The sequence below is a fragment of the Takifugu rubripes genome, chromosome 5 (genome assembly GCF_901000725.2).
Source record: "Takifugu rubripes chromosome 5, fTakRub1.2, whole genome shotgun sequence".
NCBI classification, from domain to species: Eukaryota; Metazoa; Chordata; class Actinopteri; order Tetraodontiformes; family Tetraodontidae; genus Takifugu; species Takifugu rubripes.
This window is the reverse complement of record NC_042289.1, coordinates 1,631,813-1,653,960: the sequence shown is the minus strand read 5'-3', so window position 1 is coordinate 1,653,960 and position 22,148 is coordinate 1,631,813. Positions and strand designations below refer to the sequence as shown.

At 45.0% G+C, this 22,148-nt stretch overlaps 1 protein-coding gene across 5 annotated transcripts in view; it reads left to right on the top strand.

Annotated features, from left to right (window-relative positions):
• grin2ba (glutamate receptor, ionotropic, N-methyl D-aspartate 2B, genome duplicate a) overlaps positions 1 to 21,646 on the top strand; it is an 86,528-nt gene extending 64,882 nt beyond the window's left edge. For 4 of the 5 annotated variants that reach the window (XM_029835981.1, XM_029835979.1, XM_029835980.1 and 1 more), the window contains exons 8-16: positions 635 to 843; positions 1,210 to 1,381; positions 4,940 to 5,093; positions 5,761 to 5,886; positions 8,026 to 8,255; positions 8,367 to 8,527; positions 8,956 to 9,143; positions 11,641 to 11,879; positions 17,164 to 19,422. In XM_029835981.1, coding sequence (XP_029691841.1) covers positions 635 to 843; positions 1,210 to 1,381; positions 4,940 to 5,093; positions 5,761 to 5,886; positions 8,026 to 8,255; positions 8,367 to 8,527; positions 8,956 to 9,143; positions 11,641 to 11,879; positions 17,164 to 19,422 — 3,738 coding nt within the window. Of the gene's footprint in view, positions 1 to 634; positions 844 to 1,209; positions 1,382 to 4,939; positions 5,094 to 5,760; positions 5,887 to 8,025; positions 8,256 to 8,366; positions 8,528 to 8,955; positions 9,144 to 11,640; positions 11,880 to 17,163 lie in introns of all 5 variants that reach the window. The other variant, XM_003964280.3, reaches the window with a different exon arrangement.
• Positions 21,647 to 22,148: the final 502 nt, after the last annotated feature.

The following is a 22,148-nucleotide window of genomic DNA, read 5'->3' as shown; positions in this document are numbered from 1 at the left end:
ATTGGATTTTTTTGTGCCATATTTTTTAGTGATGTCATCACTCCCCTAAAGTCCCCACAATTGTGTATTAAGTGGCAAGTTATGAGTCCCCGGTGTTGCCAAGTGGCATAATTGTTGCCACCACATGACTTGTGCTTGTAGCCTGGCTTTTGTCCGGAGCAATAACAACGACAAGAATCCCACAGGAACGCAGCAGCTGTGCTCTCAGTGCTTTGACGAGCACCAAACACGTCCATGTGCCATAGTTAAGTGGGTCTTGTTGATGAAGAGGAATTGAACAGTTTCACTCTTGTTGTGTCACTGTCCTTCCTTGAACCAGCAGCAGATTTTTTTGCGTAATCAGATTTGGTGGTGACATCATCCACAGTCGTGCAGCATAGTTTAAAGAATGTAATTTTAGAAAGGACGGACCAGTTAAACTTCCACATTGATATATATTGGAAAGACATTTCTCACCAACTCTATCTATTTATCACTGTTATTCTCCATTTTTCGGATCATAACCTTTTAATTTTTGCAGTTTGGACTTCAAACAATAAAAAGTGGCTAGAGAAATAGGACATACCTGGAACTAAAGCCTGTGTGATATTTTTACACACAGGCTTAATGCCACACTTACTGTGTATCTCTGCAGGTGGGTAAATGGGAGAACCGCTCCCTGTCCATGAAATACCACGTGTGGCCTCGCTTTGAACTATACGGAGGGGCAGCGACCCGAGAGGATGACCACCTGTCCATCGTGACATTGGAGGAGGCTCCGTTCGTCATTGTCGAGGACGTAGACCCACTGAGTCTGACGTGCATGAGGAACACGGTGCCCTGCCGAAAACAGATCAAAACGCTGTGAGTGTCAAAACTCAGGTCAAATGAATCAGCGTCAGGTTCTGATGAGGAAACACTGGGGGGAGGGGACACACGTGAAGCGGAGAGTAACAATAACGGCAAACATTTACCAGGACAGTTCACGTGTAATTGGTACAGTGAGTTCGTGCAAAATGGGCAGGAGAAGTGTATATATTTTGCTCCTGAGTGATGTTAAATCTCTGTGGCAGCAGCAGCACAGAAGCAGAGGTAAATTCAGGTCACACATCATGTGTGAGAGCCAGGAAACGCTCAACGGCAACAAGTCACACGCAGCCGTTGTGGGTTGTTTTTTTGTTTACTTTTCCAAAAATAACCTTGACGATCTAATCTGTTGCACGTCTGCAGTAATCAGACGAAGGAGTCGGGGATTTACATCAAGCGTTGCTGCAAAGGTTTCTGCATCGACATCCTGAAGAAGATCGCCAAGACGGTCAAGTTCACCTACGACCTTTACCTGGTCACCAATGGAAAACACGGCAAGAAGATCAACGGGACGTGGAACGGCATGGTGGGAGAGGTGAGGGGGTGGTCCTGCCATTACGTGTGGGGTTTTTGAGAACGTCTGTCTCTGTTACCTTTGCGTTCCCAGCTCACTGTCTGAGACTGACAGTTGCGTGTATTTATGAAGGAGGAAAGTGGCCAAATCTGGAAGGCTTGCTGAGGATTAATGTCCACTCGGTGGAAAGCTGTCTCTTGCTATTTGTCATCGCCATGCATGTGTAAATGATGTGATGATCTTTTTGCTAGACCTCAGCGTTGCCTTTGATACAGCTGATCTTGGCATTTCGTTGCAGAGGCTTGCGCATGTCATCAGGATTAAAGGGGCCGTGCTGGGCTGCTTTAGATCACATTTATCAGATAGATTCCAGTTTGTTCATGTTCAAGATGTTTCCTTGTCATATAGTAGAATTAGTCACAGAGCTCCTCTAATACTTTCCACTTTGTCTGTGCTTCCTTTAGGAAATATGATTCCATGCCATTTGATAAATCTACATTTATATGCTGATGACACTCCAATAAACCACAGTTCGTCAGACTTCAGGCATGAAAATGTAAAGAATTGCCAGAATATACTTCCTCTGATCTACATGGTTCTTTGAGGCCATAACATTTTAGTAAACCTCTTCACTCTCAAAGTGCTGGTTGACTTGTACTCCCCAGAATCTTTAACAGTGGAATGGGTGCCCAAATATTTAGCTATCAGGCCCCTCTGCTGTTGGGCTGCAGCTCGCAGTTGGAACAGGGTCATCTAACCTTAAGCATCATCTTAGTTATTCTGCTCTAGGCCGTGGCAGAAGCATAATCCATTGACAGGATTCTTTCACTTTATTGGGTCATGGTTGACTGTCGTGGTTTCCTCTCTTCTCCTTGCGTTGCCTCAATATCTCCTTTATCCTTCTTTCCATCAGCAGTAAGGTACCCCAATATAATCCTGGTCCTGCTCAAGATTTCTTCCTGTTAAAAGGAGTTTGTCCTTTCCACAGTTGCATGCTCGGAATCATATATAAATGATGCATTAGACCCCACTGACCCCAGGCTTAGCCCTTATTTTGTGTAAGTTTATTCACCTAGCTATTGTCTGTTGAGTCCAAGGTGGAGCTGAAATGCTAGCCCAGTGCTACAGGATATAGCAGCGTAAAGCCAACTTTACAGTAATGCACTATGAACACAAAACAACCCAAGAGGAAAATAGTTACTGATCCAGAACAAATAAAAACCATGTGATCCAGCCGACGAAATAATGGGTAAGACAGATTTTGCCTGTGGTCAATATAGCATGTGTGGCTTATGTCAGATATGCCTGAAGGGTTTGTTTCCTCTGTGAAATGTGATTTCATACCTTGAATTATAAGCTTTATTTTATTTCCTCCGGGTCACCTCCCTGTCTAACGGACCTCGCACTCGGTGTCAAATAGGCTAAGCATCTAACCCAAGGGTGCGTGCATTTGAGTCAGCTGCATCAATTCAGGTTGCGGCTCTAAATACCAGCTAATCGACATTGGTCCCTAAGGTAAGGTCAGTTACCGTGACTCAACCTGTAAGAACGAGACACTCGGCTGTCTGGCTATTTCGGTAGAAGCAGATTGATCCGAGTCCAAAGGTCAGGGGTCAGGAACACAGAAGTTTGAACAACCTTCAGATATCACCAGAACAATTATCAGACAGAAACAAGTCACCTTTTTATTAAATATAAACGGCTGAGTCTTCCTGCCACTCAGCTTCTGTATTTCAGCGACAGGCAGCTGTAATCACAGTTATCTCTGAATCGCTGTTGCCGTGTGGAAGAAAAAGTGCCATAATGTGCTATTTCCTTCCTCACCTACACAGAGGAATGGTCATTAAGGAGGAGGAGTGGTAGACACACAGAGACACACTTACACACCTCCTCGCAGTTCTTCAATATGTGCTATTTTAAATAAACTCAAGTTCTGCAGCACAACTCACACTTTTGAATGTCCGATATCCACTAAATCATCGGTCATTTATCTTGCAGGATCAGTCCCTGTACCCAAACTGACATCAGCCAAAGCCTTAACACACTGTGTTCGAGATTAGAAATGAAATATTGAAAAGAATTTTTAAAATATTTTATGAGGGCTTACTCTTTATTGATTCTTGTGCTCTGTGTCAGATTTCATGAGCTGCACTGGCTCTCTGTGCCCAGCCTGATATATAATAGGCAACAGACTTGATTACACCAGTTGGGCTTCGCTGGCAGAGTCACATAAAGACGCTGGCAACACTTAGCAGTCGAGACACGCACACACACGCGCGTGCACAGATCCTCGCTCATTCTCAATAACACCCACATGGGTCACTTTCATAACACGCACAGAACAAGTCGTAGGAGGGAGATGGAGAGAGCGAGTGGAAAGAGAGAAAATGAGGGAGAGGAAGTGAGTACACTGCTGGGTGGACTCGCTCGCTCCTTCCTCTGGGAGACATTCACACATTCAGGCACTAAACACACACACACACAGGAGTACGAACACACACGTGTTGACGAAACAGATGAGATTTTTTTTTTTTTTTAAAAATGCAAATGCAGGCGCAGAGCTCGCAGACGCTGATGGTGCGGAGCAAATGTGTGTTATTGTTCCCCACCTGTGAAGGTCCACCTCAGGTGCGGAACAAAGGGCTCTCTTTATGACTCACCAGGAGCTTTGACTCATCCCGTCACAAACATCTTATTAACTCTGCGAGCTAGTCTTGTCCCACTTCACCCTCTGCGCTGCAGGGCTTTGAAATTTTGGGGCTAAATATACCTGCCGCCGAGGTGCCAGCAGGGGGGAGGCAGGTAGAGGAAGGGCAGACATGGCTGCAGCTATTTCCAGCAGCCCTGACCCACTGTGGCAACCCGCTTTCTACCTCCCTCTCTGTCGTTCCCCCTCCTTCCCCTCCCCAGGCGCGGATCACGAGTGCCCATTCTCGCGCCGGGTTTCGGAAAGCGTGCCCACCAGCCGCGCTCCAGCTCTGTCTCGCCGGTATTCTTTCCCCCATTTCAACGTGTCCTCGTTCCCTCCAACCTGTCCCATCTGTTACGCCCAAACTTGATTCCCTCCATTTTCTGACAGCTGAAAGAGCAAATAGCTGCATCTGCTGCATACTTATCTGTGCTGTACTCTTATTTTCCTAACTTCCAGTAAAACGGTGAAAAAAAAAGCTGTTTTTTTGGAGGAGGCTGGGAACCACTGTTGGGTGCATAAACTTTAACTCTGTAGCAAACCATTTCTTCCTGATCTAATGGGTTTCTGAAAGCTCTTCTGTTAACAGTCACACCTTTTTAAAAGCAGGACCAGCATGATTAACAGGGTTTTTTTTAATATGCACAACCTGCTAAGAGCTCTGATGTTCTATTTTTGGGTCATAATCTATTCTTACCTTCCTTGTTTTTATGTGTTGTTTTCTGCACTAGAAGAGTTTTACCTCCAGGAAATTTGAATATTCTACAAAAGATTTGTCCCTTTAAAGTGCACTTCTCTCCTCATTTTGACAGAGCTTCAGCACGACTGAAAATGAAAAGGTTTCAATTAACATAGGAGGGCCTGTTTTTCCCCCCAACCATCTTCACCAGGTGGTGACAAAGAACGCGCTCATGGCCGTCGGCTCCCTGACCATCAACGAGGAGAGATCGGAAGTCATCGACTTTTCCGTCCCTTTCATCGAGACGGGCATCAGCGTCATGGTGTCCCGTAGCAACGGCACCGTCTCTCCATCAGCCTTTTTAGGTGAGGAGCCAGAAATGATGTGGTGCTATTGTTGTTCTTAGCTTGTATTTGATTGTACATATGTCTGGTCATATTTTAACATTTTTCATGGATAAATTCACCTTAGATAAAAAAAATATTCTATATTTTTTCATTTTGCACTAATGTGCATGAGTAATTGTTGAATAGTATTCAATTGGCTCCAGAATTAGTCATTTCCCAACATAATGTTCTTTGTATTTATTCCCGTTTCCAGCCGCACAGTTGCTGCAGTAAAAAGAGGCTGAGTAAAGTGATTTAGCAGACAGGTTCAGTGATTAGAGCTGAGCTTTAATGCATTTGCATGATGGGAACACAGACTGCACGGCGTGATAATACATCTGTAATAACTGTTTATTTACTCTCTCTTTTGCTCGCTTTCTCTTTGCCCTCTTATATTCCTTACACCTACTGTATTTTTCTGACTTCTGCTTCCCAATCTGCTCCACATTTACATACCTCTCCTGCCTTGTTCATGTTGCCTTCTGCGCTCTCTTTTTCTCCCTTCGTTCTCTCTCCTCCTCGCTTTTGCGTTCCTCTCATCCCTCATTTTCCCCATTCGGTCTCTCTCTCTGCATGATCCATGCCTTTTCCACGCTCTCTCCTTCATCCATCTCCTTCCAACCCCCCCTCCCTCTCTCCCCTCCAGAGCCATTCAGTGCGGACGTGTGGGTGATGATGTTCGTGATGCTGCTGCTGGTGTCAGCAATAGCGGTGTTCATATTCGAGTACTTCAGCCCTGTGGGCTACAACCGCTGTCTGGCCGATGGCAGAGGTGAGAGGCCCTAGCTGGAGACACACACACACACACACACACACACACACACACACACACACACACACACACACACACACACACACACACACACACACACACACACACACACACACACACACACACACAGTGCTAGAGTGAGCCAGCTAGGGTACCCACTGGGGAGCAAACTGCATGATTGTTAGGGGATATAGATGCAAACTGATGCAGACACTTTTCTCCTCCAGCCTTTCTCGCCGCTTTCAGTTAGAACACACCAGATGGTCGGATATGCTTCTGCTGTTTTCATCAGTGGCATCGCACATTTGAAATATGCACTTAAAGTGATGCTGCGCCGTGTAGTTCCAGTTTTTCAGCAGACCACCATGGAAGTGCGCTGAAAACTCCAATATGCTGACTTTGTGATGTACGCCGCTCATGAGTAGACCCCAATTCATTCTAATTAAGTGTATAACGAGATACGACACAACACTTCCACTCATTGACTCATTTCCGTTTTTAGCGTGGCGCCATTTAACAGGCTTTTTATGAGTAATAAAACGATGAATCTGTCTGCTGGAACATGGACGTGGCTCTGTTATTCAAACACAGGTGAAAGCAGGACAAGGTTGTGCAGATGAGCGGGGAGAATATGGGCGGCGAGCAACTTCCTGAGAACGAGTGTTTGGTGACTAATGCCTCTTCTGGTAATTTATACCAAACACGGAAGCAGGCACAGGTGTGCGGGTTAATTCTTCGTGAATGTCAATAACGCAGGCTCCGTCCCTCTCCCACGAGTTGCGCCTCGCCGCTTACGAACACTGACAAAACGCCTCCACATATGGAGCGGCTGTCCTGGATGACCCAGCCACTCCCGCTCTTACTCGCCGCTTCCCTCTCCCAGCGCCCACAAGTGGTTCGGTCCCTCACCCACCAGCAGCGTCGCTTCCGTCACGCCGGACGGGCTGTTTTGCATTCATTTCCATATTTTGGAAGAAACACTTGTGAGCTCTGACAGCAGGAGGTTGCTTTTGTGTTAGAGCCCTAGACACAAAAAGAGGGGGGAAAAATCAGTGACTTCTCAAAACTCCAACTCTGATGCGCACACACACACACACACACGTGTATACAGTATATATCGACAGACCTGTTTCATACCTCTCATGGGCCATCATGTTGAGAAGAAACATTCCTCCCCAAAGTGCTGTTGGCCGCTGTGCCCCTCCCTCTTTTAACTGCCTGTAGCCACCGTGGGAGGTTGGTATCAAGAAGACTGCAGATTGAAGTTTGGACTACAAAGTATCAATGGCACGGCCACAGATTTGTGAAGTCTGCCTCAATTCCTTTGCAAAGCGGCCGTGAAATGAGAGCACCATGCGCCAGTGCATGAGAACACACACATCCCTGTTCTCTCACACGCGGACACGTACCCACACACAAACCGCTAATCACAGAAGAGAGGCCGATGAACCCAAGCGCTGCAGATAAATCGAACCTACGCAGAGTTGAATAAGCTGCAGACAACTCCAGAACACGTTTGGTCTGGTCATGAGGAGGCTGGGGGCAAGAACCTTTTTCAAGTGTCAGAGAAATTGCACCATGACTGCAAGTACTTCATTCATTGAAATTTGTTTATGGAGATATATTTAGAACTGCGCACTGGAATTTAAAACATCGTTGCTGATCATTGCTGAAGAGAAGTTCTTGTTAGAATCGTTTAGCTGCTCTGTAGAACATGTGGAACCCATATTATCACTTAGCCTTCTGTTCAAACTCAATTTAATTGACATTTTCTTCCACCGTTGCCTGAACAGCAGCATTTAGTCTGGATCTTTCAAAAATATCAAACCTGTTGCTCCAGAATGCTCGGAGTAAAGGCCTGGTGGGATGTTTCCATCTGTGGAACTGAAAACATATAACACTGATGAGTTTAGTCGGGGGTTTCGATCTCGTGCATTTTGAGTGGGAGCATATTTTGAGGAGTTATTTACATCTGAGGGTGGCTTTGTGCCTTGGCAGCCTTGTGTTTTTAATAATTCAAACTGTCAAGCACACCTATTTAGCTAAAAAGCAGTAAGTCTCTTTATTTTAAATGCTGGAAGAAGGTTAAATGTTTCTTATTTATTTTAGAGCTCAGCTGATTTCTGCTCTGTCTTTCAGAGCCTCACGGTCCATCCTTCACCATCGGTAAGGCCATCTGGCTGCTCTGGGGTCTGGTCTTTAACAACTCTGTACCGGTGCAGAACCCCAAAGGCACCACAAGTAAGATCATGGTGTCAGTGTGGGCCTTCTTCGCTGTCATCTTCCTGGCCTCTTACACTGCCAACCTGGCTGCGTTCATGATCCAGGAGGAGTACGTGGATCAGGTCACTGGCCTTTCAGACAAAAAGGTATGATGGATGCTTTTAGTACCATCTAGTCTCAGCTGTGTTTATGAACTAGAGCTTTCACACGCTTCTGTCACTCTCTCGGTCTTTGTCTTACCCACACCCCCCCTTCAGTTCCAGAGCCCCAATGACTTCTCACCCCCATTCCGGTTCGGCACCGTCCCAAATGGGAGCACAGAGAGAAACATCAGGAACAACTATCCAGAAATGCACTCTTACATGACAAAGTTCCATCAGAGGAATGTCAACGAAGCCCTGCAGAGTCTCAAAGCTGGGTAAGTGCACATGGAAATGGTCCATTTCGGCTCACTGGAACAACTAAAACGACTGTGAAAACATCCCACGAGGGACTACTTTACAAAATAGGATACTAAACAAAACCTTTTGGAGCAACTTAATGTCATTTTGCATTGCTGCCCCTTTGAGCAGCATCAAATAACAAAATAAGGCTGAAAAGAAAAATCTAGCTAAGAAAAACTTCCTAAAAAATCAGTCAGAACATATCTAAGATCTTTAAAAGAGGGGATTATGCGCTCTAGTGCAGCCCTGCACCAGAGGGCTATTAAGGTGTTTGAGCTTAACTTAAAGTGACTAATGCAACATACCTGTTACCTGTTATTAGCTGTTATTATGCCCTCTATATAGTAGGGTTAAAAAGCACTAATTAACCCGATCCTGTCTCTGGTTCATTTCTTCGCATCAGCAAACTGGACGCTTTCATCTACGATGCCGCGGTGCTGAACTACATGGCGGGCAGGGATGAGGGTTGCAAGCTGGTGACCATTGGCAGTGGCTACATCTTTGCCACCACAGGCTACGGCATCGCCATCCAGAAGGATTCCCACTGGAAGAGACACGTGGACCTCGCCATCCTGCAGCTTTTCGGAGACGGTGAGGCTTCACGTTGTTTCGGCTCCCTGATTTATTCATGTGCGCTCAGCGTAATGCATTAGTGGACACGGGACGCCGCCATGCATACAATACAGTGCCGTGCTGATGAGCTGTTCACTTTTTAATCATTGAGAGACGCAGCAGAGTTTCCAGCGCGCTCCAACACGGAGGTTCTGCTCATTTGAACAGTCCTTCCCTGCGTGAGTGACAGTGAGGACGATAGCGCGTTCATGTCTGGACATGACTGACGACCACTGATGAGACGTTCCAGCAAATGCATCTGGACCGGGGGAACTATTTACCTACCCGAAAAAAAGAGGCGTGACTTTTTTGAGCGTTTTTGCAGTGAGTCAGGAAGTCAGTCATTAGGGCCTGAATCAGCTAACACTTGAACTGTTCTGCGAACAGGTGACTTCAGTCAGCCTCGGAGGCTGTAAGAATTATAAATAAATGGTAACATAAATATATAAAGAGCCAGTGTTTCGGTAATGTTAGCATTAGATAATCCTGTTGAGCCAACCGATATTTTGTCAGCATCTAAAATTAACAATTGCAAATGTATCTAAATTAAAGCTTTTATCGGTGGTACAGTCGGGTGGGTGGGCAATAATGTGAAATCACAACATGTAACTGTGTTTCTAACACTTTAGACTTTGTAGCTGTTGTAATGTTTTAAGACTTAGAAATGATAATATGCCCAATTCAATGATCTTATGGGTTGAAATGGCAACTTTTTAATTCATTAATCTAAATTCATTTTAAAAGCTCATTAAACTTGTCTCATTTAACAACCAATTTTCCTTGAATTAATCTTTAATCAGTCCATTCTAAAAAGCTACAGAGAAGCAACAAAATTTGTTGAAAATGCTGGGGGTCTGACCAGCTGAGGCCCCTGCCTATTTCTAAGGCAGCCACATGGCCGGTAACTAAACTGCTTACATCCAGGAGCAGCTTTGTGTCCAACTGCTCCTGGGTTCGTCCATTTCGGGCGTTCCCCTGGACCCCCTGGAGCTCCAATAACCCAGAGAGACAAAGAAATGAAATTGTCTTTGAGGTTAACTCTCATTCTGAAGACAAACTCTTCACCTGAAGTTAAACTGAGTAACAACCGAGTCAGCAGCTTTATCAGATTTCAGTGTTTAAGACTGACTGAGAACATTTGTGTACGCTTGATTGTGAATCCAGCCTGATGTGAGCTGCTGCCCTGAACAGATGTGAAGACTCCAGACATCCACACCCCTCATACACCAGAGGCCAAGAAATCCATCAGAGCCATGCCGACAGCCTTCTTTGTTAGGAACGATAGCCAGCCATTATATAGATTTTCTTATTTACTCTACGGGAGCCGATGCGCAATTTCGGGACTCATTTTCTCCAGGAATAATTTGTTTTTTCGCTCTGATCTAGTTTATTATGAGATCATCACTTTCATCGATATGAGCTAAAGCAAAATAAGACAGGGAAACTATTATATAAACATATAAATTATCAGGTGAATATTTTCATATGTCAGTGGTGAACAAATAGAAGTGTTACTGTATATCCAGACTCAAGGTTATCTTTTTTAAGTGACAAGAAATCACTAAAACTGCTGTTCAGTTTCTTTGTTTGTTTTTAAAAAAAGAGAATCTATATAAAATAATAATAAAGTTTCAGTTTTATTCATGATGTTTTCTATATCGCTAGCAATATTGGTAGCCATTTTGAGCTTAAACAAAATCAAACTAAGATCCAAAGGAAATGCAATCGTGCAATTTCCTGAATGACAGGCTTTGAATAGATTACTAAACACACCTTCGGATGAGGACCTCGGTTTCATTCGTGCACTTCATCAGTGTTCAGCAGCACCGTGTTATCATGCAGGGCCTCTTCCCTCAGTTTGTCTTCTTCTGAACTTGTGGCTAATGCTCAGAAGCCAGACGCCGCGCCGGTGTCAGAGGCAGCAGCCGCTGAATGTGTGATTAATTATGCGACGCTTGTCCCGCCACAGTGGACTTTGATAGAGCTCAGCTCGCGGTGAGTCAGATGGAGACCTCAGAAACACACATGCACTCGCGCATTAGTGCTTTTAGAACCCGTGTGGCCGCCAGCACCATAGCCACAGAAGTGAGCGCTGTAATACGGCTGCAACTAACATGTGAAGATGTTTGAAGTGTCTACTGCAAAATTCAGGGCTCGCTTTCACTCCTAAATCTCTTGACCCCCTCCCATCCTAACTATCTGCCTGCCATCTTCTCTCCTCTCTCCGTCTGTTGCATCATCTCTCCATCCCTGGTGTCTTCTCGTACCCATCCTGTTCTTGCATCATATCCATCCTCTCTTTTTTATGTTTTACGTTGCTTTTGCTTTGTTTCAAACCCCAAAGAATAAAAAGAAACATTTCTCCCACCAAGTGTCATAATTGCGCCCCCCCCCCCCCTTCACAATCCTCTCTGTTTTCTCCCCTTCATTCTTCTCCTCCCGTAATTTACTCTCACCCCTTCTCCCCCTCGTCCAGGTGAGATGGAGGAGCTGGAGTCCCTGTGGCTGACTGGGATCTGCCACCACGAAAAGAACGAGGTCATGTCCAGCCAGCTGGACGTGGACAACATGGCGGGTGTCTTCTACATGCTGGGAGCCGCCATGGCCCTGTCTCTCATCACCTTCATCTGCGAGCACTGGTTCTACTGGCAGCTGCGCTTCTGCTTTATGGGCGTCTGCTCCGGTCAGCCTGGCCTTGTCTTCAGCATCAGCAGGGTGAGACATTTGCGTCATTGCAGCCTGAGTACATGCTTGTGCATGTGTGCATCATATTATTAAAACTGATCCATATTTACAGATTTGTTGCTCGGAGAGGCATTCTGGGTATTTTGATAATAAGAATGCATCAATAGTTCCTGATGAAACTAAAGGCCTGTGTGACCCACATTAGCCTGTGACGCACTTCTTTAAAGCTTCACAGCGATGAACCGATAGAAACTAGAGGTGCTCTGGTCATCGGCAGTTTCGAACGGGTGTCTCACTGCTGAGGTCAGGCAGGAGTTCACGTGTCTTTATTGACAAAGTCACCTTTAAGGTCAACACATTCTCTGAAAAATTTGAGCTCCCTCCCAGGGTTGGCGTCGTTATCTTATCACAGCCCTGGTTTGAGAGCTCTCGCAGTTGTGTCTCAACACAATTCTGTGGGCTTGTGTTGCCTGAGAACTATCGCACGATTGACTTAGTTAATGCAGAAGAGGCAAAACATTGTGCACACTAGAGGAAAAGCTAGCTAACAGCAATGGACAGTGATCAGGAACAGCTGGTCTAGGCTCTTAGGAAATACCAAAAGCTGTAGGACCAATGTGCAAATGGGTAATAAAGTGTGAAAAAGGGCAGCCCAAACGTGCACGAAGGAGGGCGTCTGCCTGCAAAACATGGTGATACCTAAACTGTTGTTGGTGCCACCTTGAGAAAACTAATAGATTCTCTGTTCATGCCTTTAACATTAATATTATGGATGATATAAATGTAATTTGGGGTGAAAGTCTCACTTTCAAATAATCATCCTTATTTCCAGGTCACAAAGTAATTGACAGGCATGTCTGCAGTAGGGTTTGCTGAGGAATTCCTCTTAACCCACATTCCCACGATCTCTCGATGTTTCTCCTTCCCTGTTGGTTGCCTTTTGGGGTTTTGACTAAAAAGGAGAATTTAAATATGGAAGAAGTCTTGACACGCAGACTGATGGGGGAAAAAAGAAATGCTTGCATAAATTTGAGGCTGTCTCAGCAGCCAAACTTGTCCGTCCCAGCAGGTAATAAATCTCCAGTTTACTGCTGCATCACTGGCTCCGCCGTGTCCGTAAAGTCACCTTCACCACTTGTTTATTTATCAGGCCTTCATCAGTTTTATTGGCTGTAATAAAAGATAGCGTTACTCCACCAGCATCCAGAGCTTCGCGTCCCAAACTTTAAACGGAAACCGCGGCTGTTTTCTCTCCGCTACGCTCGGGCCCTCCCAACGTCCGCGGGGTAAATATTTACAAAATGTTGAGCCCAAATCAATATCCCACTCAACAAAAATCAGCCGCAGAACAAGAGAGGGTTGATTACCACATCCCAGGGGACCAAAGTCACCCCCGGGGTATTTGATTTGCATTCCAATTGTTTTGACATGGCTTCGGTGTAATGCACTGCAAGGTGAACCGCTGCAGGCGAAACCATACGGCTGATTTACAGCAGAGAGCCCCCCCTCCCTTCAGCTGCTGCTAGGATGCACCAAGAAAGCAGCTCTAGAAAAAAACAGCAGCCGCCGTGACACTTCTGTTGTAATATTCCGCTCCACTGCTCAACTTTGATTATTTTGTACTCCGTTAATTTTACGTTGTCGCTTGTTTATTGTCGCCCGTGCAGGTCGGCGTGCGTTCGCCATGGAGGGAGCGTAAAAGTCGGTTGTTAAAACGTCAAACGGCTTCTCAGTTTAACAGACAGGCAGTTTTTTTTAATCATTACATCATTGTAATTTGTGTCCCAGTTGGGTCTGAAAGCAATCAGGCTCCTTGTAACAGTAATTCAGTCTTATACTTTTATTACAACACACAGTATTGAGCTCTCGCTGTCCTTAAATATGACCCGTTTATTTGTTCAGCTCTTCAGAGGGTCCACAACAATACGGTTTATTTTTTATCTCCATAATCCTCATCTGCATCTATTTTCTCACTTATTCAGGTGTTTTGTCTCGGGCCTCGGCCTGATCCCCCCCCCCCCCCCAAACCTGCTACTCAGTCTTCAAAAAAAAATCAATTTCACAGCATAATCGAATAAATTTCATTGTTCAAGCTGCAATTAATACTTAAGCCCTGCAGTGTAAAATATTAGACATCTGTCACGGTCGGCATGAGTAAGGCGCCTGCGGTCGTGGCTTCACGGTCGGTGAGCGGTCGCTCCCTCGGCGGGCCCGGCGTCCGTGAGAGTGCCTCTCCCACGGCTACCCCGCTCCTCTGGGTCCCACCTGCAACCCTGCAACAAATTAATTATTTCGATTTTAAAAGTATGTAATGACTTCAACACATTACAGGTTAATTTCACAGCCTGCATATCACAGCATTTGCATTCGGCTCCGCGTAGGGGCGGCGTGCGCTGATAAGGTGGAAGTTAATTATGAGCTGCGGCATGTACAGTAGACAGTAGGCAGTCCTGCACACAGGCCTCCCAGCTGATTTGCTGCCTCGCTGTGCCACTGTCATCACATATTCCTGGTGTTCACTCATCCTGCTGCTGTAAAACTGGACCCGTACCAGGCTGCCAACTGTCACATTATGTGGGCACGATTTGTATTTCAATCGCATTTTAGTGAATGCTTTTCTCTGTGTCGGGGGCTGTAAATGGGATTTAACCTGCCCCATCCCCACAAAATCTTCAGTGTTCCACTCAAATCTTTATTTAGTTTTTAAAAAATGACGTTAAATATACTTATAAAATGTATATATTGATCCACAGAATAACAACTAGACATTTTCAAAGACATGGAGGCCCGTCCCTGCCCTCATGCCTGATGCCCCCCCCAACCTTCAGTACATATCCTGCAGATGTTCAGCATGCACCATATAGTGATCTTTAAACAGCTCATAACCCACCTGTTTTAAAGACTTATTTTAACCACTGGGCTTGTTAAAACTGGGAGATAAAAAAATGTGTTTATGTGAATTATTGTGAGATTTGGTGAAACTGTGTAGGAGAACAACAAGTTTAAAATGTACCCACACACACAAAAAAATGAGTGAAGCAGCAGTGTTGATGAAAATCTCAGAATCTGCCCATTTCCAAGCTAATTTCAACCACTTTGCAATGGATATTCTGGACGTGTTGGAACGGGAAGACTTTATAAACCATGAATTTGAGTTTTTGTGACATTACATTTAACAGTGTAGCTGGAAAATAAACTGGAGACATGCATGTACGGTACAATCAAAGGCAAGCATTTGGCTTGAGTTGCAGAAGTCGTGGTGGAACATTAGTGTCAAAGTTCTCAGGAAATCTGGCACTATCAGTGAGACGTGCAGCTGGAGCTGCTGCAGAAGGTGGACAAACTAAATATTTAAGTTAACGCAGCAGGACTCACTACATCTGATATGTGTGGTGAACCAGCTGTGGATTTCATGAGTATTATGACATGAAATCATGTTTTGGAGGCAACAAAAGGTCATTTTGTTCCAGAGATGTGTAGATATACTGAGAAAAAAATGAATATATATATATATATATATATATGTGTGTGTGTGTGTGTGTGTATTTTTCTAGACTATTTCCTTTCCACCAACTGTGAAATTTGGAGCATCATCACTTCTTTGCTCTTGAATGTCCACACCTTAAACGGTTCTTACTCCAGTATATATATATTACAGATATACTGTATACTTCTTCTATCAAAAATTAAAGATCAGATTTTAAGAGACACAAAGTGAATGCATGAGGCGAGGTGCTATGATTGGAGTCACAGGGGGACGATGTGACGGATTTGGCGGTAGGTGTAATTAGGATGGTAAAAAGGGGGAAAAAAGAGGATAGAATTGTGACAAATTGTGCAAGCACACAGATTCCACATTTCTATAAAACCCTTGTCTTTTTTTACATTTATTCCAGCCTCCGCTGCCACCGTCAGTTTTTACATACTTGGCTGTTAACAGAGTGTGAAATTGAAGAAGTTCTAAATGATTCCTAGACTTGAATTTCCATAGTAACTCTCAAGTCTCGAGTCTCTTCAGGGGACGTTACACTATACTTGTCTCAATCTCAAGCACACTCATAAATGGAGGGGAGAGACTACCATCAACCTTCTTTTTAGCTGCACCTAATGCAACAGTTTTACACAATTGGGCGTTTTGGGTTCATTATTCCACACAAGGATTTTATCTGATGGGGTTTTGAACTGGACTTATTGTTGCTGAAAACGTTACAGCATTAGCTATTTAGCATTTTCTTGAAAACAGCTGTAAAGCTGAATAATTGCCTATAGAAATAATTGGAAAGTGCAACTCAGGGTCAACAAGTCCTATTAGTGGATTAAAGGCGGGGAAGGGAAATGCGTTTTATCTCAACAGCGAAGCATGTCAGCTATCCAGCTGACCCCTAACATCTTAGCAGAGTCCTGACCTCATTACTTGTAGCCAAGTGGCTCTTTATTCCCGCAGCCATCTCCAAGCAAATCAAAAAACTGCACGAAATCATTGTTTTGGATTGATTTGTTCCTTCTTTCTCCCCATCCGTCATGCCCGGCCCGCTTTCCGCTCTCCATCCATTTTTATCTGAATATTGTATAGTACATCACTGAATGTAAATGGAGCCGTTTATCTTTCTGTCGCAGCGGGGCTCCACTGGTGTCTCCTTGGCACGGCCTTTCCCTTCTAGGAGGATTGTGCTGTGGCCTCTAGTACCGAATGGTGGAACAGAGGTGTTTAAAAACATCCAGCAGATATTGTTCAGCTGAATTCTAATCACATTGATTAAAGCTATTGACCAGCGTGACCCAGGGGATTTTACGGCTCCTTTGCCTTTATCCATCATCCAGATATAACATTCTCTCTGCTTATCTCACAGTATTTAATTTAGTATTCATATTTATGGTGCAAGTAAAGAGCATACCTTTTCTGCTATTACTTTATGTTATGGGTGTCCAGCATTAAGTCCCTGTAAGTATAGAGTTCTCTGTGTGTGAAGAACTATCAGCTTTGAATCGCACATTGTAACTTAGATCCTGAAATCCATGCTGTAAAATACATGCATGACATGTAAATGATAAATAATTCCGTGTCTTTGACTTGGTATAAACCTCTAATTTAAGTACCATTGGTCATACGTTGCTTTATTATTTAATCAGGAGCAAATGCAAACATTAAAATCAACACTGTTTTGAAAGGAGTGCTTTTGAATGAGTATTCGGTGAAAGGCAACATGCGCAAAATGTGTTCCTGAATCAAATCTGTTGTTGGGTTTGCTAAGATCATAGTGTTTACATAATGTCATTGATTTCAATTGCTAATGTCTGTATTTCTCCCACGCAGGGCATCTACAGCTGCATTCACGGGGTCCAGATCGAGGAGAAGAGCAGCTCGGCGTTGAATTCCCCATCAGGCACCATGAACAACACACACTCCAACATTATGCGCCTCTTACGTACTGCCAAGAACATGGCCTCCCTATCGAGGGTTAACGGTTCCCCGCACAGTGCCCTGGACTTCATTCGGCGAGAGTCTTCTGTGTACGACATCTCTGAACACCGACGCAGTTTGGCGGGACATTCGGACTGCAAGCCACCTTACCTACCAGAAGACAACATGTTCAGCGACTACATCAGCGAGGTGGAGAGGACTTTCGGTAACATCCACATGAAGGACAGTAATCTGTACCAGGACCATTACCTGCATCGCCATGGTTCTACACTTGGGCTCAGTGGACCACCTCCTAACCGGCCCCACAGTTTGGGCAGTGCTAGCTCACTGGAGGGTGGCATGTTTGACTGCGAAAGCCTGGGTGGGGGGGTGGCTCCCATATTCACTACTCAGCCATGCTCAGCACTCACCCACCGGAATATGAGCAAGTTTGACCTCCTTGCTGGACAGACCCCTCCTTCAGGCCAAAGCTTCAAAGGTGGCCTCCCAGATTTGTATGGGAAATTCTCCTTTAAGGGCGGTGCCTCAAGTTCCACATATATACCTGGGCATAACTACTGCGGAGGAAGAGCGGAAGAGGATGGCAACATACGCTCAGATGTCTCGGACATTTCCACACACACCGTAACTTACGGAAACCTGGAGGGGAACGCTAAGAAGCGTAAACAATATCGAGATAGTCTGAAAAAGAGGCCAGCCTCTGCCAAGTCCAGGCGGGAGCTGGATGAAATTGAGCTAGGCTACCGCAGAAAACCGTACCACATCAGCCACCATCACTACCATGGCCACCGATCGGGCTCCCCACCCCTATTGCCCTCTGAGCGGAAGAGAGGAGGTGGTGGTGGAGTAAATAATGATGGAAACTATATATTCAGAGAAAAGGAGAGCGTTAGAGACTTTTATTTGGACCAGTTCCGGCCCAAAGAGGGAGTCCCTCAGTGGGAACATGTGGACCTTACAGAGGGCCCTGGAAATAGAGATGGAGGGGTGGCAACCTGCACCTCCCTGGTCCCTGTGGACGACTTTCTTAAAAGCAAGCCTAAAAGGTCTGATTCTAAGAGTGGAGGAGGATCTGGGCTAGCAGGAGGAGAGTGGGAGTGCAGAAACTGTCGGGCTAGTGGTGGAGCAGGGGGCAAACAGATATCTGTGCATGGAGGAGTCGGTGGGTACGGCGGTGGCATGAGCTGTGGCTCTTCAGGTGGAGGAAACAGCCGTCCCAGCTCTGCTACCTGCATGCGTTGTGAAGGCTGTAAAAAGACGGGAAACCTCTATGATATCAGCGAAGACAACAACCACCTCTTGGAACAGATGGGGGGAGGGCAAGGTGTGGGAGGAGGTATAGGAGCCGGTCCCCAGACTCAAATGCAGGGCCCACAGAGGAGGAAGGGGGGCAAACAACTTAGAAGGCAGCACTCATATGACACTTTTGTTGACCTTCAGAAAGAGGAGTCAGACGGTATGGGGAGTTTGATGGGGGGGCTCGGAGGAGGTGGCGGGATGGGTGGTGCAGGAATGGGAGGAATGCTGCCTCCACCTAGGAGTGTGAGCTTGAAGGAGAAAGAACGCTACATGGAGGGCACCAGTCCCTTTGCACACATATTCGAGCGCCACGGGGGCTCTGAGAGGGAAAGGGAAAGAGACAGAGATCCGTTATTTTACGGAGGTGAGGGACGGAAAGGACCTGGATCACCATTCGGCCTGTTCAGAGGTGGTGAGGGCCTCCACCGCCGTTCCGTTGGAGAGAGAGACATGAGAGATAGGGATAGGTCCTTGATGGAAGGAGGAGCATTCTCATTATCCAAATCTCTCTACCCTGACCGGGTAAACCAGAACCCCTTTATACCGACCTTTGGTGACGACCAGTGTCTAATGCACGGGGCCAAACAATATTACATGAAGAAGCAACAGCAGCAGCAAGTTGCCACAAATAGCCAAAGTGACTTTAGGAGCCAGATGAGCACGGCGTCATATTTGCCAGCATCTGCTACGGCCGGGGTGATGTCCAATGTGGGGTCCCGATTCCCAAAAGAGCTCGGCCTTGGTGGAATGAATCACCACGGCTCCATGCTGGGAGTCAGCCCCCCACGTCCTTTCAATGGAAGCAATGGCCATGTGTATGAGAAACTTTCTAGCATCGAGTCTGACGTGTGAGAGTTAAAAGGGAGGAGAAGGAACAGACAATGGCCTGTGAAAAAGAGAGGAGTTGAGGTGTGTGTTGTTAGGAGATCAGGGATGATTTTAAAGACACTGTCCACAAACATCAATCCTAGCCCATATTGGGACAGCACCATGAGGTCAAAGATGAGGAGATGACTTAAACATGGAAAATAAAAATGAGGACAGCAGGAGGAGGAGGTACGGGAGGTTAACCCGCTCTCAGAAATGGCCGAAGCTACTCTCAGCTTAACTTTTTTTTGTTGCCCTCGCTTGCAAAGTCCAGGTCCATCATCCCATCCGCCACTGAGACAGAAGTCGGTGTACTCGGTTATCATCAACACCTCATCCCGGCTTGATACTGGGTGTGTTAGTCTGGTGCGAGGTGATGGCTGCCGGAGAGCTCACGCTGAGCACTTATGAAGCAAGACTGCAAGAGTGTTGAGAGGAGCGAACTGCCCATCTGCCCCTGTGTCACCGCAGAAAGGAGACATTGTCACATTTGCACCTGAGATGACTGCTGCCTCTCTCCTCTAGCGTTCGCCGCCGCTCCTCCTCCTCATCTCCAACGGCAAAAGAGCCAATCTTATTTGCTATGAGAAATACAATCATTAATGATAATAAGATATTCTTCTAGAAAAAAACAACAGGGTATAAGAACAACAATAATATTGACAACAATGTGAAGATGTTAGTGCTGATTATGATAACACTGCTTATGAGTTTCTCTCATTTTCTATTTTGTTGGTACTTCAATAATGTTTTAATATCTGTGGTTTCTGTGGTGGCAGCAGGACAAAGGCGGAAAGTTCGGGTTCCCATTTCCCGTTTTTCTGCTTTTTACTCGGATACTTTTCTCCATAGCCATGTTTGTTTTTCTCTGTATAAAAAAACGAAGGTTTCAAAACCATCAAGTTCAGTTTGTGCAATTTGTTTTCCTTTTGTCCAGCTGAACTTGTGCTACTGTGAACACGTTTGATCGGAAGCTGAACATACCCAGAGGAAGGACGTGCCTTAAGCGGTCTCCACTTCACATGAGGCCCACCGCGCAGCAGCGCTGGGACGGACCAGCATGCATCGGAGGCTGCTCGTGGGTCAAATCATGTTTATGAGCCAAAAAAAGAAAAAAAAAAGTCGGTAAAAAAAAAATTACAGCGGGCTTGTGACCAAGCTTGGTTTTTAGATACACGAACGCCATTTGGAAGGTGTTTTCTAACTTCGTAAAAAAAACAAAAAAACGATTTCACACGTCACTTCACAGTCACGCAACACTGCAGCCCTTAGACCACTGTTTTTATTCAGGTTCCAGGCTACAGACACTTAACTTTTTCCGGGATTTTCATTGGACAAAGGTGTTTCTTTACACTCGCGCAAGCAGTCAGAACTCCGGGCTCTGTCTGGATTTTGTGTATGATTAATAGATGTTGTTTGTGTAGGCGAAATGCTCCAAAATGTGTAGGAAGTGTTGTTGCTGTGTGACAGCGATAAAAAGCTTTTGTGCTCTGGCCGACGTCTTGATGGACTTTTTGCTTCATTTAGCGCAGGACCTTTTTACTCAGAGGAGGTTCTGTCTCTCAGCAGACATGCCTTATCGTCCCATCTCTTCGAGCCCATCCCCCACGCTCGCCGTCTGATGACGACTCATCATTTTGCTGTACTGACGCCTCGATTAGTCCTTTAACGGTTTGATCTTTGATTAGCTGGCGGTGTCAGAAGTTCAAGGGCTGCGATCGGAGCTGCTGGAGTGTGAACGTTGGCAATGCAGACTTAAAGTTTCCTCTAAATGTACCTGCTGTAGGGAGGCAAGGGTCAAGACTGTCCGATAACAGCTGGGTATTTTTTTTAATCCCCATCGGTTTGGCTGATGACTATCAGCACCCTTACTCCACAGGTAACAGTGATGAAGTTAGCCTTAAGTCAAACATGCCCGTCCTTCCCTCTCGACTCCATATACTGAGGTGGGCGTCTCCTGAATCGTTTTCTATGTTTTGAAAGTTCAGGGCCACCGTTAAGATGGCATAAGAACGGGGAACCGACGAAGGAAGACTTAACTGAAAGAAGATCTGGGAGTGGACATCAATCAGTGTCAGCATTAGTATCAATCTTTTTCCTTGTAAATATATTTAAAACTCTTTTCACTTTGTACAGTAAAGAGACAGGCAGGATGTAACTTTCAATATGTTTTGCAGCAATTTAAGAGATAAAACTCATTTAAAAAAAATCACAAAAATTAAAAAAAAGAGCAAAAAAAGAACAAAAATATAGTTAAGACATAAATATTACTTATCAGTAATAGTGACATTATTGAATTTTCTCTTTTTCTTTCAATCTCATGTTTACTTAATTATTATAGTTTACCAATGAGTATACTAATAATGATAAGAATTTATGCTTTTTCATATTTTCACTAAAGTTGTCCAAGACTGACGATAACTTACTGTAGGTGTAGATGTTTGTTGATCCAAAGGGAAATTTTAGTTTTTAGAAGTCTTTGCTAATTTTCCCTTAAATTGTGTTTAGATTTTTTTCCTCCTCTTTTTAAAGTAAGCTCTACACACATTTTCAAGGTCAAATTGGAATCTACACATTTATGGAATACGATGACAGGTGTATACATAGATGATGTTCGTATATAGAGGCAGTAAACTGTATAGTGATCCTTTGTTTTTAGGCATCAAAAATCCGAGATATCAACGTTTTTGTTGCCCGTTTTCAGTTTATTT